The sequence below is a fragment of the Castor canadensis genome, chromosome 4 (assembly GCF_047511655.1).
Source record: "Castor canadensis chromosome 4, mCasCan1.hap1v2, whole genome shotgun sequence".
Classification (NCBI taxonomy): Eukaryota; Metazoa; Chordata; class Mammalia; order Rodentia; family Castoridae; genus Castor; species Castor canadensis.
The window spans coordinates 151,020,804-151,043,648 of NC_133389.1; the positions used below are offsets into that span (position 1 = coordinate 151,020,804).

The 22,845-nt window shown below is 37.4% G+C and overlaps 1 protein-coding gene across 1 annotated transcript in view; it reads right to left on the reverse strand.

The window, feature by feature from the left end:
* Orc2 (origin recognition complex subunit 2) overlaps positions 1-21,377 on the reverse strand; it is a 45,649-nt gene extending 24,272 nt beyond the window's left edge. The window contains exons 1-10 of the mRNA XM_020166873.2: positions 21,113-21,377; positions 18,023-18,069; positions 16,598-16,701; positions 15,984-16,127; positions 10,561-10,650; positions 8,015-8,107; positions 6,271-6,302; positions 3,716-3,776; positions 1,382-1,572; positions 1,109-1,207 (exon numbers count right to left, since the gene is read on the reverse strand). Coding sequence (XP_020022462.1) covers positions 1,109-1,207; positions 1,382-1,572; positions 3,716-3,776; positions 6,271-6,302; positions 8,015-8,107; positions 10,561-10,650; positions 15,984-16,127; positions 16,598-16,694 — 807 coding nt within the window. The 5' untranslated portion in view covers positions 16,695-16,701; positions 18,023-18,069; positions 21,113-21,377. The remainder of the gene's footprint in view (positions 1-1,108; positions 1,208-1,381; positions 1,573-3,715; positions 3,777-6,270; positions 6,303-8,014; positions 8,108-10,560; positions 10,651-15,983; positions 16,128-16,597; positions 16,702-18,022; positions 18,070-21,112) is intronic.
* Between the last annotated feature and the right edge of the window lie 1,468 nt (positions 21,378-22,845).

Consider the following 22,845-nt stretch of genomic DNA (forward strand, 5'->3'; position numbering starts at 1 on the left):
CAAACTCCCTGCTGAGACTGGTCTCAAACTGCAATCCTCACCATCTCAGCCGCCCAAGTAGCTAGAATTACAGGCATGAGCCATAGGTGCCCAGTCAAAATCTGATACTTGTTGAATATTGACATGATGCCACAAGAAGAAAATTCCACACTTTACCCAGGAGAGGTCACATGCACTGAAAATATGATCTAAAATTACCTGTAGGCTATGTATACCTGGTATATATATGAACATAAATGAATTTTGTGTCTAGATTTGGGTCTCATCCCCAAGATGTCTCATTATGTTTATATAAACATTCTAAACTCCCATAAAATCCCAAATCTGAAACACTTTGGATCCCAAGCATTTTAGATTATGGACACTAAACCTGTATAATAAAATCTTGGTCATCTCTGAGCCAATAAACCCTACTTTAGTTTATAAACCCTACTTTCTATTGAAAGATTTTCTCATACAGATGATTTTATCTCGTCTTAGGTGAGGTACTCATCAAAACTCCAACAAGTATTGCCGTATGGTACTTTTTGTGAGATGACTTACTGGAGCCATAGTACCCAGTAACCTCACCACCTTATTGTATTGGACAAGTTTTCCGTAGCATCATCAAAAAGAATACCCTCTACATTCTGCAAGTTTCTAACTGAAAGAAAGCCAGGTAGCACACTCTGTTTTATGACCAGTTTGAGGTTCAGTGAATGTGTGGGTTTACTGAATAGCAGAGATTAAAGGTATATGAACATCAAGGAAGTATGACATAATGATTATTACAAATCCTGAAGAAATGAAAAGTAGTAAGAGGAAAAAAATGTATAATTATATCAATTTCCAATCCAGTGAATTATTTACCATTTAATAAAAAAAATATGTAATAATGACAATACTTTGTGTTTCACTTGGTCGGGGCAATACTTTTTTGTGTGTGTGTTACTGGGGTTTGAACTAAGGGCCTCACACTTAATAGGCTCTACCACTTGAGCCGCACCTCCAGCTAGGGCAATAATTCTGCTTATGCTTCAAACAAATATGTACTAAATTTGTTACTAAAATGCTGTACATTATAGGTCACAAGTGGAAAAGTTTCAAAGTAACATTATTTGCAACATACCTGATCCAGTTTAGCTCTCTTTAGCTTTTGCAGTGTTCTATCAGAAGTTAAAACTTTCGAACTGCTGTGAGCTTCAAAATATTCTTCTACTAAGTCACTCTGGAAGTAGACAGAGTCAAGTCAGTTCTAAGTAGTTTCAGATATATCCAAACTATATAGCAATCAGTATAAAACAGTGCATATAAAATTATTTTCTGTGTGTTTGGTTGAGGCAGGTTGAGGAGGTATTACACAGAATTTTCCTTTAAGGTTACAATCTCTTTCTTCACTTACTGTTTTATCTCTTTTCATTTTCTTAGAAGGTATTCCTTTACCAGGAGCTGAAACTACTGTATTCTGAGCTTGAATCTTTTGGCTGAACATGATTTCATTAGTGTCTTCTTCATATTCCTTTGTAACCCCTTCATCATCCTCTGAGTTCGAAGCAGAATATTCACTCTCACTGTCAGAATGAGACTTTGGCACTGTAGGGGGATAAAAGCAATTGGGAAAACTTGACAGTTTGACAAGAGAGTCATTGTGGAGTAAATGAAAAAGGATGCAGGCCTTACTTGTTCATGATTTCACTAGAGTACTTACATAAATTCTCTGATTACCAGTTTCTCATTTATCAAATGAGGCCAAAGTACCTAATTTAATAAATCATTGGGAAGATGACACTGAAATGTACCTAAAGCAACTAATAATGGCTGACATATAGAATTGTGATAGAATCTGCCAACCATACCTAATACCACTTTCCTTGTTAGTAAAACTTTCTTTTTGTTAAAATGTGGCACTGTTCCACAGCTCATGAGATCAATCATGGTACCGTATTTTCCCTCTGCCAGATACTTGCTTCTGCAGCCTCCCTTGCAACTAATTGGTTATACAGCCTCTATACCAACGAGACTTAAATTTGCTGGAAGCTTCTGGGAAAGATTGTTCCTTGCTTATGGAAGTTATGTCTACATACTTACTTACATACATAGCTTAAAGTAATGGAAGCTATTCTCCAATATGAAGTATCACACCTAAAGCTGAAAAATGCTAGAGGCAGAAGAAAGATAGAAACTGGGTCCTTAATAATACATCTGAGTTGCTTTTTTTAACCTTGGAACATGTACCTCTAGACTTGTTAGAGAAACTTAAGTGTCTACAGTTTTAAACAACTACTATAAAATTTTCTGTGTTGCCTATTAAAAATGCCATCCTAACTGATCTAGTAATGAGTAAATGGAAGCTAGTGTATACTAATACATATACCACTCTACCCTACAGTTGATTCAAGAATCATATTTTTAGGCTGGTGGAGTGGCTCAATTAGTAGAACACCTGCTTAGCAAGTGTGGGGCCCTGAGTTCAAACCCCAGCCACTCTCATCACAATCTCACAACAATAGTTAGTTTTATACTTATCAAATAAGGATGTAACTATTTTTAATAGTCAACAAATCTAGAACTATTTTTTAAAGTTAACTTCCAAAATATTAACTTTAGCCAAATAGGTAATAAATGTTTTCCAAAGGATTATCCACAATCAGCATATAACAAAAACACATATTTAAAAAAATGGACTTCATTTTGTGGGCATAGATAGTTTAGCAGATTCCGATTTGCACTAAAGTTGCTCATGGTATATGTGCAGGTTAGAAGCAGTAGCTGATACTAGGAAATGTTTCTATCTTATTAACACGCAGGCAGACATGTTTGTTGGTGAATGAGAAGGAAGAGTTTACCTTTTCTCTAAAGAGCATTCTTCTTTGGGGTAAGGAGAAAATATAAGACATGGGATGTGTTTCAAATGAAATAATAAGAGTAATAATTATAGGAATAATAATAATTGCATATTTTATCTTTTACTACTTCAGATAGCCAGTCACTTAGCATTACCATTCCTATCCTTATCAAAAATGTGGTATTAACAGCTATATGAAATCCATACCTTGAAAAGAAAGGGTTACGGCATGAAGCCCTTATTTTTTACTAGACTTGACAATAATAGTTAATATTATTGCCAAGGGGTCAACACCAAGAAAAAGGTTTACATCTTCCTGAAATATAAAGACCAACAAGCCATCTGCCCCAAAGTAAACTACTCAAACATCTAAAACCATCCTTCATTTTCCAGAAGGCAGACCCTGTGTCTGTTTATTTGGCTTTCAGTACCATTCAGTACAGTTCTGAATATTTAATTATAAAATTTCTCAATAAACTAACAGAAATAACAAAAAGGCATGTTATTTTGTTGGAGAGATGTTCAAACCAAATTCAATATCCAATGACTACAATATGAAAGACACTAAGTTTTGAAGTTATAAAGATTAAATAGTCTATCAGTCTTTGCCTTTAAAGAATGTACAGTTTGAGAACATGAGTATATCCTTTCTTTCATGAAAAGAAATAGCAAGTTATAATAATTGCAATAACAAAAGACAGAAACTAACATTTGTTAAGCTTGTTCTGAGGTCAAATACTACCCTGAGCATGTGTGAAGTCCTTTATTTCAACTAGTCCTCAAAACAACTGAGGTTGGTACCATGAAAAAACTGAACCATAGGAGTAACCATTACTGACCCTTATTTAGATGCTATTTTTACAAAAACTTCATGTAAAAAGAAATACATACCTATTAATCTTTTCCTCAGACTACGTGGTGGTGTTGCCATAAATTCATTTTTGTCATTGCTCTGTTTAAAAATAAAAAATCCGTAATAAATAATACAATAGAAGTTATGACTAATCTGAGAGGAAAAAAAGCTAGAAAAGAAAACTATTTTTCTTTCAATAAATAACATTAGAACTAGATGAGTCAGTTCCTAGAAGATAATGACAAATGAATTTGGTGAAACAAAAAATAAAGTGTTTAACAGGAAAAATAAAATAACAAATTCTATGGCATTACTAGTGTTTGTAGAAATTGAATTCCAAACATGTGTAAAGTATGTATACACTTTTATTATTGTTTAAATAAAGGGGCATCCGAATATTAACCTTTTAAACCAAGTTAGAATTATGTTGTTGTTGTTAAGATTGGGTGTTACTATGCGGCCCAGCTGTCCTCAATCTCAAGATCCTCCTGCCTCCACCTCCTGAGTGCTGGGATTATTGGCATGCACCAACACACCTGGCTTAAAATTTTTAACTTTTTACAGAAGTATAAATTGTTTTCTTCTCACAGAATACTTTAATACCATTAAATTTCTAGCACATTAAAATGTCTACTGTTATACAGATTAACTTCTAGCAGTACTTATAAAAAGATAAAATATCCTGTGTTTCCTTGTCAACATGTCATTTTTTGACAATATGACAAAAATTAGATCTGTTGTCCTGTGATAGTGATTAGTGAATGCTAGTTATAAATATTAATAAAATTTCATTTGGAGATATTAAGAAGACTACTATACTAAGTTAGTCTTTTCTCAATAGATTTATGAAGTATATTACTGTATGTTTCAACATTTTTATTGTTGATGGTACCAGAATTTGAACCCAGAGCCTTGACCATACTAAGAACATGTTATACCACTGAGCTACACTATACATCCAGTCCCTATATCAACATTTTTTTCATGAAAATCCTTAAAATTTTTTATTTTTTGCCATTTTGATGCAGTACATATGTGCATATTGAATTGAAAAATATTATGATAAAATAATACTTACAAAAAGAAATTCTATTTCATTTTTTAAAATACAGGTAGTATATCCTACTAAACTGATTTCAAATTTGAAAATTGCAACAACTTGCATCTACCCAGCTTAATTAGTCTGTGAACTTAGAACACACATGTCAAAATAACTATTTCAAAAAATTCTTGCCCACAAAATACTACTTCCCTGCTTGTTACAGGAAATTTCTATTCTCTGTTCTTTCTTTACAGTTTGCCCATTTGAGCCAACTGTTCTCCCATGAGGACAACAGATTACTCCCTAAAACAGCCTGTTCATCATCAAACAACAGTTTCTTTGTCAAGATGCACTTCACGACCCTCTTTTTATGGCTGGTGGAGTGGCTCGAGTGGTAAGAGCGCCTGCCTAGCAAGCATGAGGCCCTGAGTTCAAACCCCAGTGCTGCCAAAAAAAAATTCTTTTCCACTTACTGTAAAACACCATGTCCACATCTTTGCCCAAAACCATCAGTTCTCCATTTTGATACATGTATGTTAAACTACTTGAGCTGAGATTCCCAAGCCCTACATACACTTCCTCTTGAACTGCCTCCTCTAAGACAGCACAATAAGACCTTGCCACAGTGATCTCTTATCATGGTAGGTGGCTTTGATCAGTGGGTTTTCTGATGGTCTTTGGGGCAGCTGACAAGATTTAATCATAGGTTAACCTATGATTAAGTTTTTCCAACTTGAAAAAGAAGGTCCGATGCATCTAAATTCTTGCTTATAGAAATATATGTTTTCTTTTATAGTGATATATCATATAAGACACAATGAAGGGAAAAAAAAAAGCATTATTAAAGGCAAAGGAGGCTCTGATGTGTCTAATTTTATATACATATACTTACCTAAATAGAACATTGTTGCCAAAGTCATAACCAAGGTCTTGAATGCCTATATTCCCCTCTTTGCTAAAAGGCTTAACTAAGCCCAGGAAAATCTAAATCTAGACAAAATCCTATACTCAACTCATATACCCAATGCCCTACATTTCTCCATGACCATTTAGGCTTGCCCATATCCAGGCAGGGCCACTTGACAGAGCACAGTAAAAAAAGAAAGTCACTAAAACACAAAAGAGGAGATAAAAACTGCCAGTTCCTTTCAGCCAACTTGGTTGACAAATGTAAATAATAAAAGTATAGAATAATGGATTTAGTGGATCAACTCCTCCAAAAAACAACAGAATGTTATTCAAGACCCATAAAATTCCCAGACCAGTTACTAAGTTAAAAATACCCAGAGAGCATTGTGACATGGCAGAAAAAGGACAACAGTTGGGTTCAGAAGATCTGATTAATTTTCCAGCTTCATTCTTTCCAAGTTAGGTGAATTCAGGCAAGTCAGCTCACCTCTCTGCACTTCAAATTCTTTAACAATGTCAAGTATGTAACTAGAAAACACCTATAAACTATAAAGTGCTATACAAACTAAGAGAACCAGTGGCTAATGTTCATCATGTCTTTGTAACACTAAGGTTTTTGCTTGTTTTTAGTGAATTACTTACTTTTAGCTGAACTTTGTCTGAAGCAGAATGCCCTAAATGAAATAAAAAGGCATATTTACTTACAAATACTTTACTTTTCACCATGGTCTAGTTTCATTAAAAGCAAAATTGTAGCTTCTATAGAGAAGCCACCATGTTACTGAGTTCTCAATCAACTACATTTCCACTAGAAGCTAATTTGTAACTATTAATTTCATTCATGGTTACTTGCATTAGTGGTAGCTATTTCCTACATTTCTGTAGCATTCTAAAAAAGAAAAAAATGGAGCCATTTTTCTTTTTCTTTTATTTTTGCAGGACTGGAGTTTGAACTTAGGGCCTTATGCTTGCTAGGCAGCCACTCCTACTACTTGAACCAGTCCACCAGACCTGTCGTTGTGTTGGGTATTTTCGAGATAGGGTCTCAAAAACTACCTGCCTGGGCTGGCCTTAAACCGTGATCCTTCTGATCTCTTCCTTCTGAGTATCTAGGATTATAGGTTCACACTACTACTGGCACCTGGCCCCTTTTTTTTTTTAATTATTAGAAAGTACACTGTTTAGGGTCAGATGTGGTGGCACACAGCTATAATCCCAGTATTTGGAAGGTGGAGATAGAAGGATGCAAGATTGTCAAAAAGTCAGTGAGACCCAACTCAAAAGATAAGCCCAAGCCAGATGTTAGTAGCTCACACCTAAAATCCCAACTACTTGGAAGGTTGAGATCTAAAGGACTGTGGTTCAAAGACCAGCCTGGCAAAAAATTCCTAAGACCCCATCTTAATGGAAAAAAGCTGAGTGTGGTAGCATGCACCTATCATCTCAATGATGGCCAGAATCTTATAATAGGAGGATTGTGATCCAGGCTGGCCTGGGTAAAAAAGTGATAACTTATCTCCAGGACAACAAGAGCAAAAGGGCTAGAAGTGGCTCAAGCAGTAGGGTGCCTGCCTAGCAAGCAAAAAGCCCTGAGTTCAAACCCCAGTACTGACAAAAAGAAAAGCCCTGTGCGGTACACTATGCCTATGGTCCCAGCTACTCTGGAGCGGAAGATTGTGGTTGGAGGACAGTCCAGGCAAATATCCAGACCCTATCTAACAAACAACTCAAGACAAAAAGTGCTCAGGGTATCGCTCAAGGTAGAGTGTGCTTGCCTAGCAAGAACAAGGCCCTGTGATCAAATTCCAGTAATTTTTTTTTTTTTTTTTTTTTTTTGCTGTACTGAGGCTTGAACTCAGAGCCTCACACTTGCTAGGCAGGTACACTTAAGCTATTCCACCAGCCCCAAACTCCAGTACTGCCCCCCCAAAAGTACACTATTTATACCACTTGGAATGGATCATTCAAAAATACCTGCTTTTCAATTCTCCACAATCCATACAACTGTGAAACCTCAAAAGCCTTATTTCATAGACTATGCTAAAGCCAAATCTTCCCTGAGCAAATGGCTACTCAAGCAAATGACAACGGGACTTAAAAGATGTTTCTAGTTGGCCCTGTCAATTTGCACAACTTCAGTTAGCAGAGATTTTTCCCTTATATTGACTATTAAGTATGGGTAGATGTAGGGCAACAAGTTGGGAGTATTAACTGCGTTTTGTTGCATAAATTTTTCTAATAGAAAAGATGAAAATTTGCTCAGAAAAGAAAAAAGTAACTAACTTGAAACAACTATGAAAATTCTTCCTTTTTTTTTTTGGCTCCCCGTTGGGGAATTGAACCCCGAAAATTCTTTTCAAAGAACTATGGTAGCATGATGCCTTACCCTTGCTACTTTGAGGAACGCTTATCGTAATTTCAGGGTCATTCTTCAAACTGAATGAAACACTTTTTCTTGGTGTTTTTGCCAGTTCTGAAGCTGTATCAGACAAACAAATATATTAAAAACCTCTTAATGAACAACAGGAGATGTAGAGGGAAATGGCTTTTTTTCACTTACCTAAGTTTTTAAAAACAGAAAACCTGCACATTTTTAAGAAAGATAAATAGACCTACCCATATATTAAGAGTACTATTTTTACTATTATTAAGCTGTCTTCCTACAATGTCTTCTATCTTCCAATTATGCACAAGTTTCTCAAAAAATAAAATCAAGTAACTTGAACACTGCAGCTTTCTCTACCATATTCTATCAACAACTTCTCCTCCTCCTTCTGTTTCTTATCATACATACTGAAGGCAGAGCTTCACTAGGAGCATAATGGGAGAAAGTAACACCTGAAGCCAAGTCAAAACTGTGCATAGGTGAAATTACATTTTAAAATCTCGTAAATTTCCCATAAAATGCAGTCTTCTTTTGTGTCTAAAACTCTGTAAGTATTGAGCTAGCGGCTGTTTCTTTGGTTGAACATAAGCTTCTGTTCAGGGAACATTTTAAATGAAAAATCTAATCTTTAATGATGCTTATTGCACCCTGACACTATGACAGGGATGTGGGAAACCAACCTTAAATGAAGGAATATATTTACATTTCCCAAATTAACACTCACACTGGGACTTTGCTCATTGAGCACAAAGGTACACAGCAGTTAAATGATCTCATTTCTTTTTCTTTAAATGGACAACATGTTGTTAAATGTGTGTAAGTTAAAGCTATTTTACTGGCCTCAAAGCCCTACCAAAACTCGCTTCCACTTTTATCTTCTAATATTGAAACTGGCCACTTTCTTCTTAACCTCTTGTTCTTCTATATAATTCATTAAGAGTTTTTAAAAAAGTCTTTCCTTGAATTGATTTCTCTATTTGGGCTCTACTACTATTATCTTGGTCCCTGGCTACTCTGGTAGTGTATTTTACCTCTTCTTCACTGTCCTCATCCTCTCCAAAGTTCTAGGCATGCCAATAGCTCAGTCCTTAGCCATCTCTAATACTGGGAAAACGTACATTTGCTTTAAAGGCTGCAAATCCACAAAATGGGAAGAAACTTTTTATCAACCAAAAGCCACACAAATAAAAAGAAATTTAGCGAGATTATTTTATATTGAAATGAAAATTCTCTATCTGATTGTAGACAGGGTCTCACTATGTTACCCAGGTTGGTCTTGAACTCTTGATCTTCCTGCCTCAGCCTCCTGAGTAACTGGGATTACAGGCAGGCACCACCACAATCAGCTTTCTATCTCACTTTAATTAACTATTAAAACACAAAAGGAACAGTGAGAAGGGAAGTAAAAGAATGGAAGAAAAAGAACATCAATGTGAGCACACAGAGATAGGCAAATACCTCTCAGGTGACTCAAATTCAACATGTGTAATAAACACTAGCACAATGTCCAGTACAATTCTCTTTCTCTGAAAACTCTTCCTGCAGAATTCCCTATTCTAGCACCTCTATCTATGAAGACATTAAGTCCAGAAATCTCAGGACTATCCTAGACCTCAGCTTCTTCCTGTTCCATTCTTGACTGCATCTCTAATGCAGTCAAGACCTACCACCTTCACTCTGGCTATTACATCTGTCTGGACTCTTAAGAATAACCAGCTCTCACTGCTGTCATGAGGTTTCTAAGTTACAAATCTGATCAGGTAACATCTTTGCTTCTTACAATCATCTAATGACTTCACCTCATCTTATCCATAGGTGTTACATCCCTTTGCTTGATACACAGGCCCTCATCCATCACCTAAAACTTATCTTTACTAGAGTTCATTTTGCAATTTGTGTTCCAACTGTATCTCATACCCTTTTCTCTTAAATATCCTTTTCTCCCTGTATTCCTGACAAATTCCTATTCATTCCTCAAGAATTGGCACTATCACCTCTAGAGTGTTTGATTTGTCCCAAACAGAGGTCTTTCTACCTTGGGCAATTGCAGTAGCTCGCACGTAACACTATGGAGGCTGGGTAGTAATAGTCAAGGGGGAAAGCTTTGAATTAAAAACAGTTTAAATGTTTAAATGTGAATCTGTCATCTAACCTGTGATTTTTGTGCAAACTGTAGGTTCTTCTAGGTTCTAAGAAACTGTAGGTTCTTGTAGGTTCTATATGTATATAGACAGATTGCATATATAGCTCTGAGTAAAGATCCTAGAATATAGTAATTGCACAACAGAAACAAATGAAAAAATGAACACTGGGGTGCCATCATGGATAGTTTATAATCTAGCTCAGAACAAAGATATCTGGGCATGAAATAAAAGCTAATGAACTTAAGTGTGTTTAACATAAAATGACATCATTCTTTTTGGAAATGTCGAATTCCCAAAACCTTAGGAAATGTTTCACCATTCTTTTAGGGAATATAATAGGATGATAACTGTGGGGAGCATGGTTAGTGTCTATAATGACTAGATATCAGAAAAGCAACATACCTAATTTAGCCATCTTTTCAGGGGGTTTTCTATTCTGAAAAGAATAAACTTTATTCCCCCCATCTGCAGCAGAGCCATTTTTCAAGGATTCTGAAAAAGAATACAATATGCATTTAGGAAAAAGGGATAAAGTTAACCTGAAAGAATATATAAAACTTTATATCTCTTCTTACTGCATTGCATAAATGATACATATTTTTATATAAAAGTTGAAAATTCACAATAAAGAAAATATGTTGATCCTACTTATATAAATTTTAATACAAAAAACATACTATTCACAGACACAACATTTTTTTTTCCTCCAGATTGATGGATTAATAGTCTGAGAATTAAGCTAAATATGTCCTGGTGTGTACTGCTCATAAGGTTACGCTTCAACATGAAGTAAAAGGATTATTCTGTAAAGACTGTCTTCATCAGTTTTGTTGTTACAACAGAATACTTTATAAACAAAAGAGGTTTATTTAGTTCATAGTTCTGGAGGTTCAAGGACATAGCACCAGTATGGGCTCAGTTATGATGAAGGTTCCCTTGGCTGTGTCACATGGTATATGGTGTCATGGTAGAAGCAGGTACGAGACAAGAAGCCTGAGAGCAATTCAGGTGACAAGTTCACTGCTTTACTTTTTTTTTTTCTTTTTCTTTTTTTTTTCTTTTAACTGACTCTTGCAAGAACTAACTCAGGGCCTCACAAAAACTACTTAATCCATTCTGAGAGTAGCACCCTTAATGACCTAACTAACTCCCACTAGACTCCACCTCTTAAAAGTCTCACTACCTTTCAACCTCCTCACACTGGGGCTATACTCTCAACACATGAACCTTTAGGGAATAAACCACATTCAAGCCATAGCAGAGATCCTTATTAAAAAGGATTTTTTTTTTAACTCTTCATAAACATTCTGTGTCAAATGACCCTCTATGTTCTAAAAGTCCTTGTTTTCTGTTCATAATAGTTTATGCAGAAATTTACTGTTCAGTATCTCACATAAGGTAAAAGATGACTAAAAAAGATGACTAAAATAGATGTGACCATTTCTTCCATATAGAAAAGATTAAAGCACTACTTTCAATAATTCATCTGGAACACCACTCTCTTCTACCCCTGCCACATGTTGGCAAATAACAAGAGAAAAAGAAAAGACAAGTCATGTTGGTTAAGATGTAATTGTAAGTCATAGATTCTCTGTTGTACATGCCTATAGTCAAATGAGGCACTCTGTTTACAGGACTCAAGAGACTACTGACACAGTTGAAAAGCTTGTACCAATACAGTTTATGTCCAAAGAAAGAAAGACCCTTTACAGAACTCTGTTTCTATGTCTATTTATTTTACTAAGATCAAGAGAACCATACAGTACAATCTTACCTAGGAAAGAGACATATCTAGTTTGAGACCTTAAAACAGTAAAACAACATCCCTACATCCAAGTTTCATAGAACACTGTTATAATCGGTTTTCTCAAATGATATCACAATAAATTGGGGTATGTAGCCCACTTGGCAGGTTGAGGAGGGAAGACTGCTTGAGCTAAGGTCAAGACCAGCCCTGGCAACATAACAAGAGTCCAATTCAAAAAACACAGAAAAAAAGCAAAACTCTTTAACAGCATTTTGAGATAGGGGAGATAGTAAAGGACCAAGACCATGTATTCTAAATATATACCTTTTTTTCTAAGAATGTAAGAATTTGGATAAACAGCTAGACTATATTACCTCCATGTGACCCTCTCTAACTACTGTTTTGAAATAGATTTATGTGGATTTTGGGCAACCAAGTTTGAGATAATCCCTGAAATATAAATGATATTTGGTTTTATTTTATATAAGCCAAGGGCTAAATTATGCTCCTTTGTGACACAGAAGCCTGACCGGAGTCCTTTTCTGAACAATAGGCTAATATCTCTCAGGTTGAAAATAGCACTGAGAACCCACTTCAATATCTCTGTAGCCTTGGTGCTTCTCCTGTACACACAACTGATATGATGGCTATTTCTGAAAATGGAGGGAACTTTCACTGCTATGTTCCACTCACATGTGATATGTTATTTTAAGAAAAAATTTTTTAAAACAACAAGCACTTTGTTTCTGAAATGAAATACATCTTAAATAACTTCCTCCTTCCCCTACAAAAACACTGGCGGTAACACTAAATATTCAGGAATACGTACTCTGATTAAGAATGTAACCTGTATAAACTTCATGTATTTGGCAATCTATGTCAAAAATGTTCATGACACATGGATATGTAGAACAACATCCTCTCTAGCAAGTTTCCTAAGGGAAAAATAATGAAATGCTCCTAAACATTTAGTATAATATATAGCAAAAGACTGGAAATTAAACACATCTCCAGTAATAGGGGATTCCACTGCACAATGGAATTATCTCTGTAGTCAATAAAAAGAGCATAAGACATTGTTTAATGACATAGAGTAATATGTACATAATACATGTACATATATGAGCTGCGAAAAGCATGTTAGAATACAAGTCTATTTTATAAATTAAAAAAAAAGAATGCAAATTTATGTATGTCCATGCATGTAGACAGAAGAAACACACCAAAATGTTAACAGTCCCACGTACTCTAACGTAGGCATTCTTAATGGTAAAAATTGGTTTTTGGCAGAGGGAAGGGTGTAAGAAAAAAAAAATCTGGTATTACAAAGGTGTGTGGCACTTGAAAGAGTCATAGTACATAAACAGACATACGGCATATACAATGTCAAAAGGCTAATTAGGGAACAATAATCAAAAAAGGTTAAAAGCTTGGAATGGTAGCACACTCCTGTTATCCTAGCACCTGGGAAGCTGAGGAAGGAAGATTTCAAGATGGAGGTCAGCCTGGTTAGACTCTGTCTCCAAAATAAAAAAAGAATAAGCAAAGATAATGACAAAAAAGAAGGCAACAATTCTCAATCAGTCTGCAGAAAGGAAAAATAGGCTATATGTGTGCTGGGTATTGATCTTCTCAGGCCTTTGAGAATGCCAGTCAGGGCCTGGGGTGAAGGGGGGATTAGGGCCACCAGGCAACTGTCCTTGGTCTGGAGCACCTGCATCCATTTATTTGACTATGTCTCCAAATATTTGCAGTGCATGCTATTATGTGAAAAATGTGGGAAGCACTGAGGTTTACAACATACAACCTTTATAACAAGACACAAATTTTTTGGCAGTACTGGGGTTTGAACTAAGGGCGTTGTGCTTACTAGGCAGGCACTCTACCACATAAGCCACACCTCTAGCCCTTTTTGTGTTATTTTTTAGAAAAGGTCTCACGTTTTTGCCTGGGCTAGCCTAGACAGCAATCCTCCTATTTATGCCTTCTGCATAACATGACAGGCACATGCCATCACACCCAGTTTAGTGGTTGAGATGGGGACTGGCTAACCTTTTGCCTGGGATGGCCATGAACATGATCCTCTCAATATCTGCCACTTGAGTAGTGGGGATTACTGACGTGAGCCACCACACCGACTGCAAGAAACATTTTCTCTCAGGCAGTACTGGCGTTTGAACTCAGGGTTTCATATTGTGAAACAGATACTGTACCACTTGCACCATGTCTCCAGCACTTTTTGGTCTGGTTATTTTGTAAATAGGGTCTCACTTTTTGCCAAAATCAGCCTGGATGTGATCCTCCTGATCTCAGCCTCCCACATAGCTAGGATGATAGTGTGAGCTACAATGTCCAGCTATTGATTGAGATGGGGTCCACTGAACTTTTTGAATGGGCTAGCTTCAAATTGAGATCTTCCCAATCTCAGCCTCCCAAGTAGTTAGGATTACAGATGTTAGTCACTAATCCACAGCTACAAAAAGCAATTTTTAAGAAAACAAAGGCATCACTACTTGAATATTGTCCTCATTCTTTACTTAGGGCTAGCACAAGTAGTCAAGAACCCAAAGTTTTATTCAGAATATGCCCTAAAAATGTCAACTGTCTAATTAGGAACACTTAGGAGCCTCCACCCCCTGCTCACTAAGTCTAATGAGGGCAGTATGGTTCATGATACTAAACTAAATCTAAATCTACTCTTGAGAATCTAAAATAGGGGAGCTAAAAAACCAAGTCATTTAACACTGGCACTAACCATAAGAAACATAATGACTTAAGAAGTGAGATAGATTGGGAGTAGTCATAATGGCCATTTATAAGTGAAGCATGAGACAGTAAAAAACATACATGCGAAGCTCATGTATGTGGCTCATGTGGTAGAGCACCTGCCTAGCTAGTGTGAGGTTCTGAGTTCAAATTCCAGTCCTGTTAAAAAAAAATGATGGAGATAGATGGCACAGACAGAAAAGATACATTGAGATAACATAACCAACAGATCCATGTCCCTCAGTTTTTTTTTTGTTTTTTTAGAAATAGGTTCTTGCTGTTATCCACACTGTCCTTGAACTTGAGAATCCTTCTATCTCAGCCTCCTAAATGTAGCTGTGATTACAGGGATGTACCACCATGTATGACTATCCCCTAGTTTTTAATGTCATTCCAGTTCCAATGACCCAACAATACTGATTTGTTTCCTTGATCTTCATTGTTTAAAGCAACCTGTAGTGAATCTGTGTTCCTTGTACCTCTAAGAATTTTAGCCAAATTCTAATCCAAGTCTAAAATATGTTTTAAGTATAATCTGGCATGAATTTAATTTAGGTGTGAAAACAAAAACAAAAAACCCAACACAGCTGGGTAGGGTTGTGCATGCCTTTAATACTAGTACTCGGGAGTCTGAGACAAGAAACTTGGAAGTTCTAGCCCAGCCTGGGCTACTTCATGAGACCCTGTCTCAGAAACAAAAACAACAAAACGACAGTACAATATAAACTTACCTATGGTGGGAAAACACTATTTCCTAGAATGTTCCTGCTGACTCTTTCTGAAGATCAAGGTAATAATAGTGACTAGCTGTATGAATTTATTTTTAAAAAGTTAAAAATACAAATAGTATGAGTGGAGACACACTTGTAATCCCAACTACTCAGGAAGAGGTGGAAGGATCACAGTTCAAGGACTGGTTATTTGTTTAAAAACAAAAAACAACGACAAGGGGTAGCTCACACCTGTAACCCTAACTATTTGGGAACCTAAATGGGGAGGATAACAGTTTAAGGCCAGCCCAGGCAACTAGTTCATGAGACCCCATCTACAAAATAACCAAAGCAAAAGAGACTTGAGATGTGGCTTAGCAGTAGACACTTGCTTTGCAAGCATGAAGGCCTGAGTTCAAACCCTAGTCCCACAAAAAGAAAAAAAAATTGTGGAGAAAATACTTGAAGGAAATACACTTTAGACCAATCACACAATTACAGCATTCCAGTGTTTAATCTACCAAAGTACTTTTGTATATCCTGCTGCAAAGCAACTTCTGCTACTCACAGAAATATGAGCATATAGATATCCCATTAGATACCTTGAACATTTCTTCCCAAAACTTCTACATAGTTCTGATCCTTTAAGACTTCCTGGTCACCTTCCTCCAATTCATATTCCGGCTTCTTTATTATCTTTTTGGGGTTAACCAAAAGCTGAGTTCGCTCCTTCTTTAACTTAGTACCTGTAAGAACACTCAAAAAGTTAGAACACGACAGGTACAAATTCTTTCTAAATATTACATCTAAATAAGAGAACAAACTGTACTTCTTGAATGGTCATTACTTAAAAGCTATGGAAAAAAGTCAGTGTTTCTCTTTGATTAAAAGTAATGAACATTCTTCCACAATTTAATTACTGAATTAAACATAGACACATACACACATCCCTTGAAAGTGTTTATTTAGAGGGCATGTCAAAATTACCATATATTTAAATTATAATGGGTAGTTATTATTTATCACTACTGCTGAGCATTTCATTTTCAAAAAGGCTTTATTTTAAATTTCAATTAGAAGTTAAAAGAAGTAAACTAAAAATCAGAGATTTTATTTAGGATGATAGATCAATTACTGTGTAGCATATTTTCAAAATAAAACGTTAAAACATTTAAAAAAAAATTCATATGCATCTCTTGAATTGTACACTCAATACCTCCTTCTCTATCAAGAATGTGATTAAGAACATCATCATCTCCCACGAATTGAACCTCCAGCATCTTGTCTTCCTTTGATTCCTGTTTACTCATCATGGCCAACCTAAACAAAGACAATAAATCAATGCAATGAAGAATCCATACCAACTACCATATCAATTAAACACCCACAAAATGAACATTTACTTATATAACATTATAAGAAGTCTTTTAAAGTTTGAAAGTGTTTTTTTGTATTATTTTATTGTGCTTTTGATTGCAGGTAACGATTATTTTTGGCAGTACTGGTGTTTGAACTCAGGGTCTCACACTTGCTAGGCAATCATTCCATGACTTGAACCACACCTCCAGTCTAAAACATTTTATTTGTAAAGAAAATTCTAACTTATCTATATAACAGCCATACTGACAAAAAGTGAGGTGGCTAAGTGAAGGTTCAGAAAAGAGACAAACATGGACCAGAGGTGTGGTCCAAGTGGTAGAGCATCTGCTTTGCAAGCATGAAGCCCTGAGTTAAAACCCTGGTTCCACCAAAAAAAAAAAAAAAAAAAAATCAGAAAAGAGACAACCAAAAAATAAAGGTTTGATAGTTTTTATTATTTGTTCACTAGAAAGACACAGTCTACTGGGAGAAGTCTGTGGTACTTTATCAGATCAAATAACCCTCAACCACCTCCCTTTACTTATATTGCATGCTACCAAACACTTCACAAGTATGGCTTTCGAGGTATCTTGGTATATCATAATGAACATAAACAAACTTCAGTTTGGCAATCAAAAGCTTGATCAGCTCTGGCTATTCTGACAAAACTTAGTTTCAAAACTTACAAGGATAATCGCTTAAAACTAATAAATGATGATTCTAACTACTGCCAGATAATCAGCTTACCCTAAATATGAAACTGCCAATTTTTTTTCTCTTTATTCTAATTTATAAAACCTGTTTTTGTCTCTTTGAACAAAAAGAGCTACTGGCTGCCCCTCATAAGTTAGTTACTATTTGCATGCAGATAAATTGTCAAATTTGCTTTTGACAACTGGCACTTTTTTTTTTTTTTAATTCATATGTGCATACAATGTTTGGGTCATTTCTCCCCCCTGCCCCCACCCCCTCCCTTACCACCCACCCAGCCCCTTCTTCCCCCCCCTCCACCCCTTCGATACCCGGCAGAAACTATTTTGCCCTTATCTCTAATTTTGTTGAAGAGAGAGTATAAGCAATAATAGGAAGGAACAAGGGTTTTTGCTAGTTGAGCTAAGGATAGCTATACAGGGAGTTGACTCACATTAATTTCCTGTGCATGTGTGTTACTTTCTAGGTTAATTCTTTTTGATCTAACCACTTCTCTAGTTCCTGGTCCCCTTCTCCTATTGGCCTCATTGACAGCTGGCACACTTAAATTACTTGTTTCACTGTTATTTACCTTTTAAGGTGCCACGCATTCTGCAGCTGGTAAATTCAGAAGATCACCTGTAATTGGAAAAAGTCAATCAGGGTCAGCTAATAGGCAAAGGGAGACAATGGGGCAAAGCCCAGAAGTCCATGAGTTTTAACGAACATGATAAATGGATAAATGTCCTCACAAAGCCAAAGCTGTTATGATGGTATAGTGAGGTACAAAATGACCTTCCCTATTTTGATCAGAGAACCCAAGAAACAGAACATCTGATTGGGGGAGGGAAAGGTAGGAGGAGAAAATTTAAGTACTTACTATGTGCTAGACACGGTTTTAATTGCATGTTTTCTCATTTATAGGTGTATAAAGATAATACTTCACCCAGAATTTGTATAACCACTGCTAGTAAAACATACCCACCTGGGTAATGTTATTACTTCATGATATTACTTCCTATTATGGGAAATCTAGGTATCTTTTAGAAAATGTGTAACTCATTTACATACTTGTATGAAATAAGGACTCTAACAATTTCTTTATGTTTGTATAAAACAAACAGGTTTTTTAAAGGGGTTGTATGTCAGGTACTGCATTAGGCACTTTTATATATATACTAGCTCATTAAATCCTCAGAGACTGTGAGAATATATGTGTGTATATAATTTCCCCAATTTACAGATAAGTAAACTGAGGTTCAACATTAAATTATTCATTAAAAGTCACACAATTAGAAAGTGTGTTAGGGTTGAAACTCAGCTGTAGCAGACTGCCAAATTCCTGATCACTCTATTATATCATTTATCTCTCCTGCAATTGAAAAATCCGTTATCCCAACTGCTTGTTTTGGCCTTTGGAAACTATTCAAAATGTCTACTGGCTTTCCCACATGTCAATATTTCAAATATCCAGAGACGTCCATTGCTCCTCTAAGTTTCCAGATCATCAGGTTAAACATCACTAACAAGTATACTTCAAAGGCAGCCAGATTCAACATAATCTACATTATTTTTATTTACATTTCATACTGCTGCATTCTACAAAGGATTTGAACAAGTGACAGTGAATAAATGAAATAAAACAAGTGGTAAAGTATAAATATTATAAATAATTTTTCTGGGTCAGGGAAAGTATAAGGAAGAGCAAAAAACAAAATCTTGTGAAGAACTTTTGGCTCAAAATTTCATGGTAATCCAAGAAAAAAGAATAAAGTTCTGTTACATAATTCTTATTAGCAAAAGCTTAGTGGTTCTTGAAAATTTATAAAAACAAAGATCTAGCCAGCTGAATACTGTCCTAGGCAATTTTTCTATGGCATTTTTACTTTTTTATTTTTTTGAGACAAGGTCTCATTACATAGCCCAGGCTGGGCTAAAACTAGAGATCCTCCAACCTCAGCCTCCCAAGTACTGTGATTATGGGCATGTATCACCAGGCCCGGCTCCCCGTAGTATTTTAATTGCCTGGACAGAGGTGGCCTAACTCATTCTTGTTTATAGCTAAATGTTATTCAAACAACATATCCTTTCTAAGATTTAAAGCACCTTATTAAGTAGTACAAAGTCACAACTGAGTTTTTTTTTGGGGGGGGGTTGGTACTGGGGCTTGAACTCAGGGTCTCACACTTGCTAGGCAGGAACTCTACCACTTGAGCCACTCTGCCAGCCCTCAAAATTGCAATTGAAGAAAATATTTACCAGACCTCATGAGAAAAATTTTTCCTTCCTTTTCAGTAGTTTCTGAAGACATACTACCTAACATTCATACAGTAAATCCAAAATATGCAGTGAATATTTATGACTCTTTGAGGCACTGTCTTGTTTAAAGATCAATTCCTTGAAAGAATTAACTACAACACAGCAGCACAAAGTATTATCAGTAATATACCTTCTTCTGGGAGCAAAATTGTTTGCTACAATTGTAAAAAAAAGTAATCCTTTTAAAAAGATGGTGATACAGATTAGTGGTTAAGCAACATTTTTATTAGATAATCCTGGATTCTAATATCAGCTTTATACTTTTTAACTGTATGACTTTGTCCAAAGACATTAAGATTAAAAAACATCATGTAGCTAGGTGTGCTGATGCATGCCTGTAATCCCAGCACTCAAGAGGGCTGAGGAAGGAGGGCTGAAATTCAAGACATAGCAAGAGCAGGGGGCAGGTGACTCATGACTGTAATCCTAGCTGCATGGGAGACTTGAGATCGGGAAGGTCGCAGCTCGAGGCCAGCCCAGGCAAATAGTTCACAAGACCCCATCTCCAAAATAACCAGACCACAATGGACTGGAGGTGTGATTCATGCGGTAAAGCGCCTGCTTTGAAAGCGTGAAGGCCTGAGTTCAAACTCCAGTCCCACCAAAAAAAAAAAAAAAAAAAAAACAACTTCCCTATTATCAATATTTTTACTTGAAACTTCAATTTAACCAAACAGATCTCTTAAGTATCTTATTTCATTCCACGTCTAACACAAAAAGGGATAAATGATGAGCGACGTCCATTCAACATTCAGTGCCATTACACAAAGGCGTAGAGAGTCACACGAGTTCTCTTCAGATTGCAATTGAAGTCGTGGAGGACGTAATCGTTCTATTAGCATTTCAACTGTAACGTGAAGAGCAATGCTTCAACATCCATTGAATTTAAAAGGCTGTACCGAAAGATCCCGGTTTACCGACATTTTACAACCAAGCAGGGTGCCAAGATGACCGTTCAGTTCGTTAGCAGGACTTGTGCGGGGCGTCCTGCTGGGATAGCATCCAAAGTTCTGGCTCTAAAGGTAGTTTTGGCACGCGATCCCTTTCCTCCTCGTCCTGTCCTCGCGGTAGGGCTCCGCTCAGCCGTTAGGGCCTGTCCTTGGAGACCCTCGCCCTCCTAAGGTTCCATGCGGCGGGAGCCAGGTGTGTGTCCGTCACTGCCTGACGCCCTGACGGACGGTCCTCGGGTTCGAGTCCTGGGTATTTACGGATTTAGCCCGCGCCTCCCGCCGAGGACCAGTTGGCTGCGCTCCACAAGCCGCTAAGGGCAAGGAGGGGGCGCAGCGACCCTGCCCCGAGGAGAGCAAGGGGAAGTCCCGAGACGCGCGACCCCGCACGCGGGGTCCGGCGCACCTGGACTCACCTCACAAACCCGGAGCTAAGCAGGAACCCCGAGGCAGGCTGCTCCGATGCCCACTGCGCACGGCTAGATGTCTGCGGGGCGCTGCTCCAGCCGCCTCACGTCGGACACACACGCCAGCGAGCTGAGTCGTAGTCGCAGGGAAGGCTGCTTCCGCCCCAGCTGGAAGAGCCAAGTTCTCATACACAGTTCTGGGGCAGGAACATGCAGGAGACCCGCGGAGCCCCGTTGGGGGATGGGAGGCCTACGCTGCACACCGAATCTCCCGCCCTGCTCAGGGGGCGGTGCCCGAGCAAGCCAATAGGAAGCGGAATTGGCTAAGAGCGACGGCTCTTCAGGCCAGTCGGAGCCAGTCAGTGGGCCTCGCCCATTAGGAAGCCTCAGGAAAATGAATCCCTAAACTCTGGGTTCCGGGGCCTTCCTTTCCTCTTTCTGTTTCCGGGGAAAGGAAAAGGAAGTGTTGCTTGGATCTGAGGAAAGCTACAGAGACGAAACCGGTTGAACTTTCTGTCTTGTGATCTTAAGTGTTCGTTAGTTTCTGGAGATTTTTTCTTTTGAGGAAAAAGTTAAGGATGGATTCGCTTTTTTTTTTTTTTTTAAACTTTTTCTCCTTTGGCGTTAAAGGTAGGACCTCGTGTGTCTCAAGGGTTTAAGGAGAGGAAACAGTCCTTTATATAAAGAAAACAATGACCGAGCTCAGTGGCTCCCGGCTATTAATCCCAGCTATTCGGGAGGCGGAGATCGGGATGATCGCGGTTAGAGGCCAATCCAGGCAAAAAGTTAGCGAGATACCCATCTCAACAAGTAAGCCGGGCATGGTGATGCATGCTGTAACGCCAGCCACACACTCCGAGGCAAAAAAGAGCTGGGAGCATGGCTCAAGTGGTAGAGAACCTGCCTAGAAATCACAGGCCCTAAGTTCAAACCCCAGCTCCGACACTCCCCCACCCCCCGCCAAAAAAAAAAAAAAAAAGGGAAAAAAGCACAGGAGACTGAATATGGAGATGGATCACACAGCTAATGAAATGAAGATGTGGACATACAGAAAATGAAGAAGAAAAGGAATGAACCTGGCGGTGATTCATACAAAATTACTAGTAACAAAATTACTTTATTTGAACTCATTTATTCCAAACAGAACAGCAATAGAAAGTCTTCTGTGCCCCAGACAGTAAGGATACAATATGGAGGTACGCAAACAGAATCTTTTGTTTTCACAATATATATTACACAGGAAGACACTGATCGCACAAAACTGAGAAAAATACCCTAATATGGGAAGTGCAGTGTTTAGAACGGAGCAGGAGTACTTAAGTAAAAGGCCAGAAGGAGCTAGGAACAATTTCCTTGGAGGAAGAAACATTTAAAGTGAAACCTAAAAGCTGAATAGATTTAAGCCAGACAAAGAGGAGAGGTAAAGTTTTCCAGGTAGAAGGGCCTGATAAATATAATAGGCAGGTAAAGTGCAAGAGATGAAAGATTAGTTGGTCCTAGGAGTGCTGGTCAGGTAGATACTGAAAGATTAGACCACACGTGGGATGTAATAGTGGAAGAGATGGAGTCAAAATATTTTGGAAGCCATTTGGGGAATCCAGTTGAGAAAAAGAAGTGATGATGCCCTGTTAACTTCATATTGCATTTTGGTTAGCTAGAGTTAAGAAAATGAAAGGGCTGTGGACATAGCTCAGTGATACAGCGTATGTGTTTTACATGTGCAAGACCCTGGGTTTGATCCC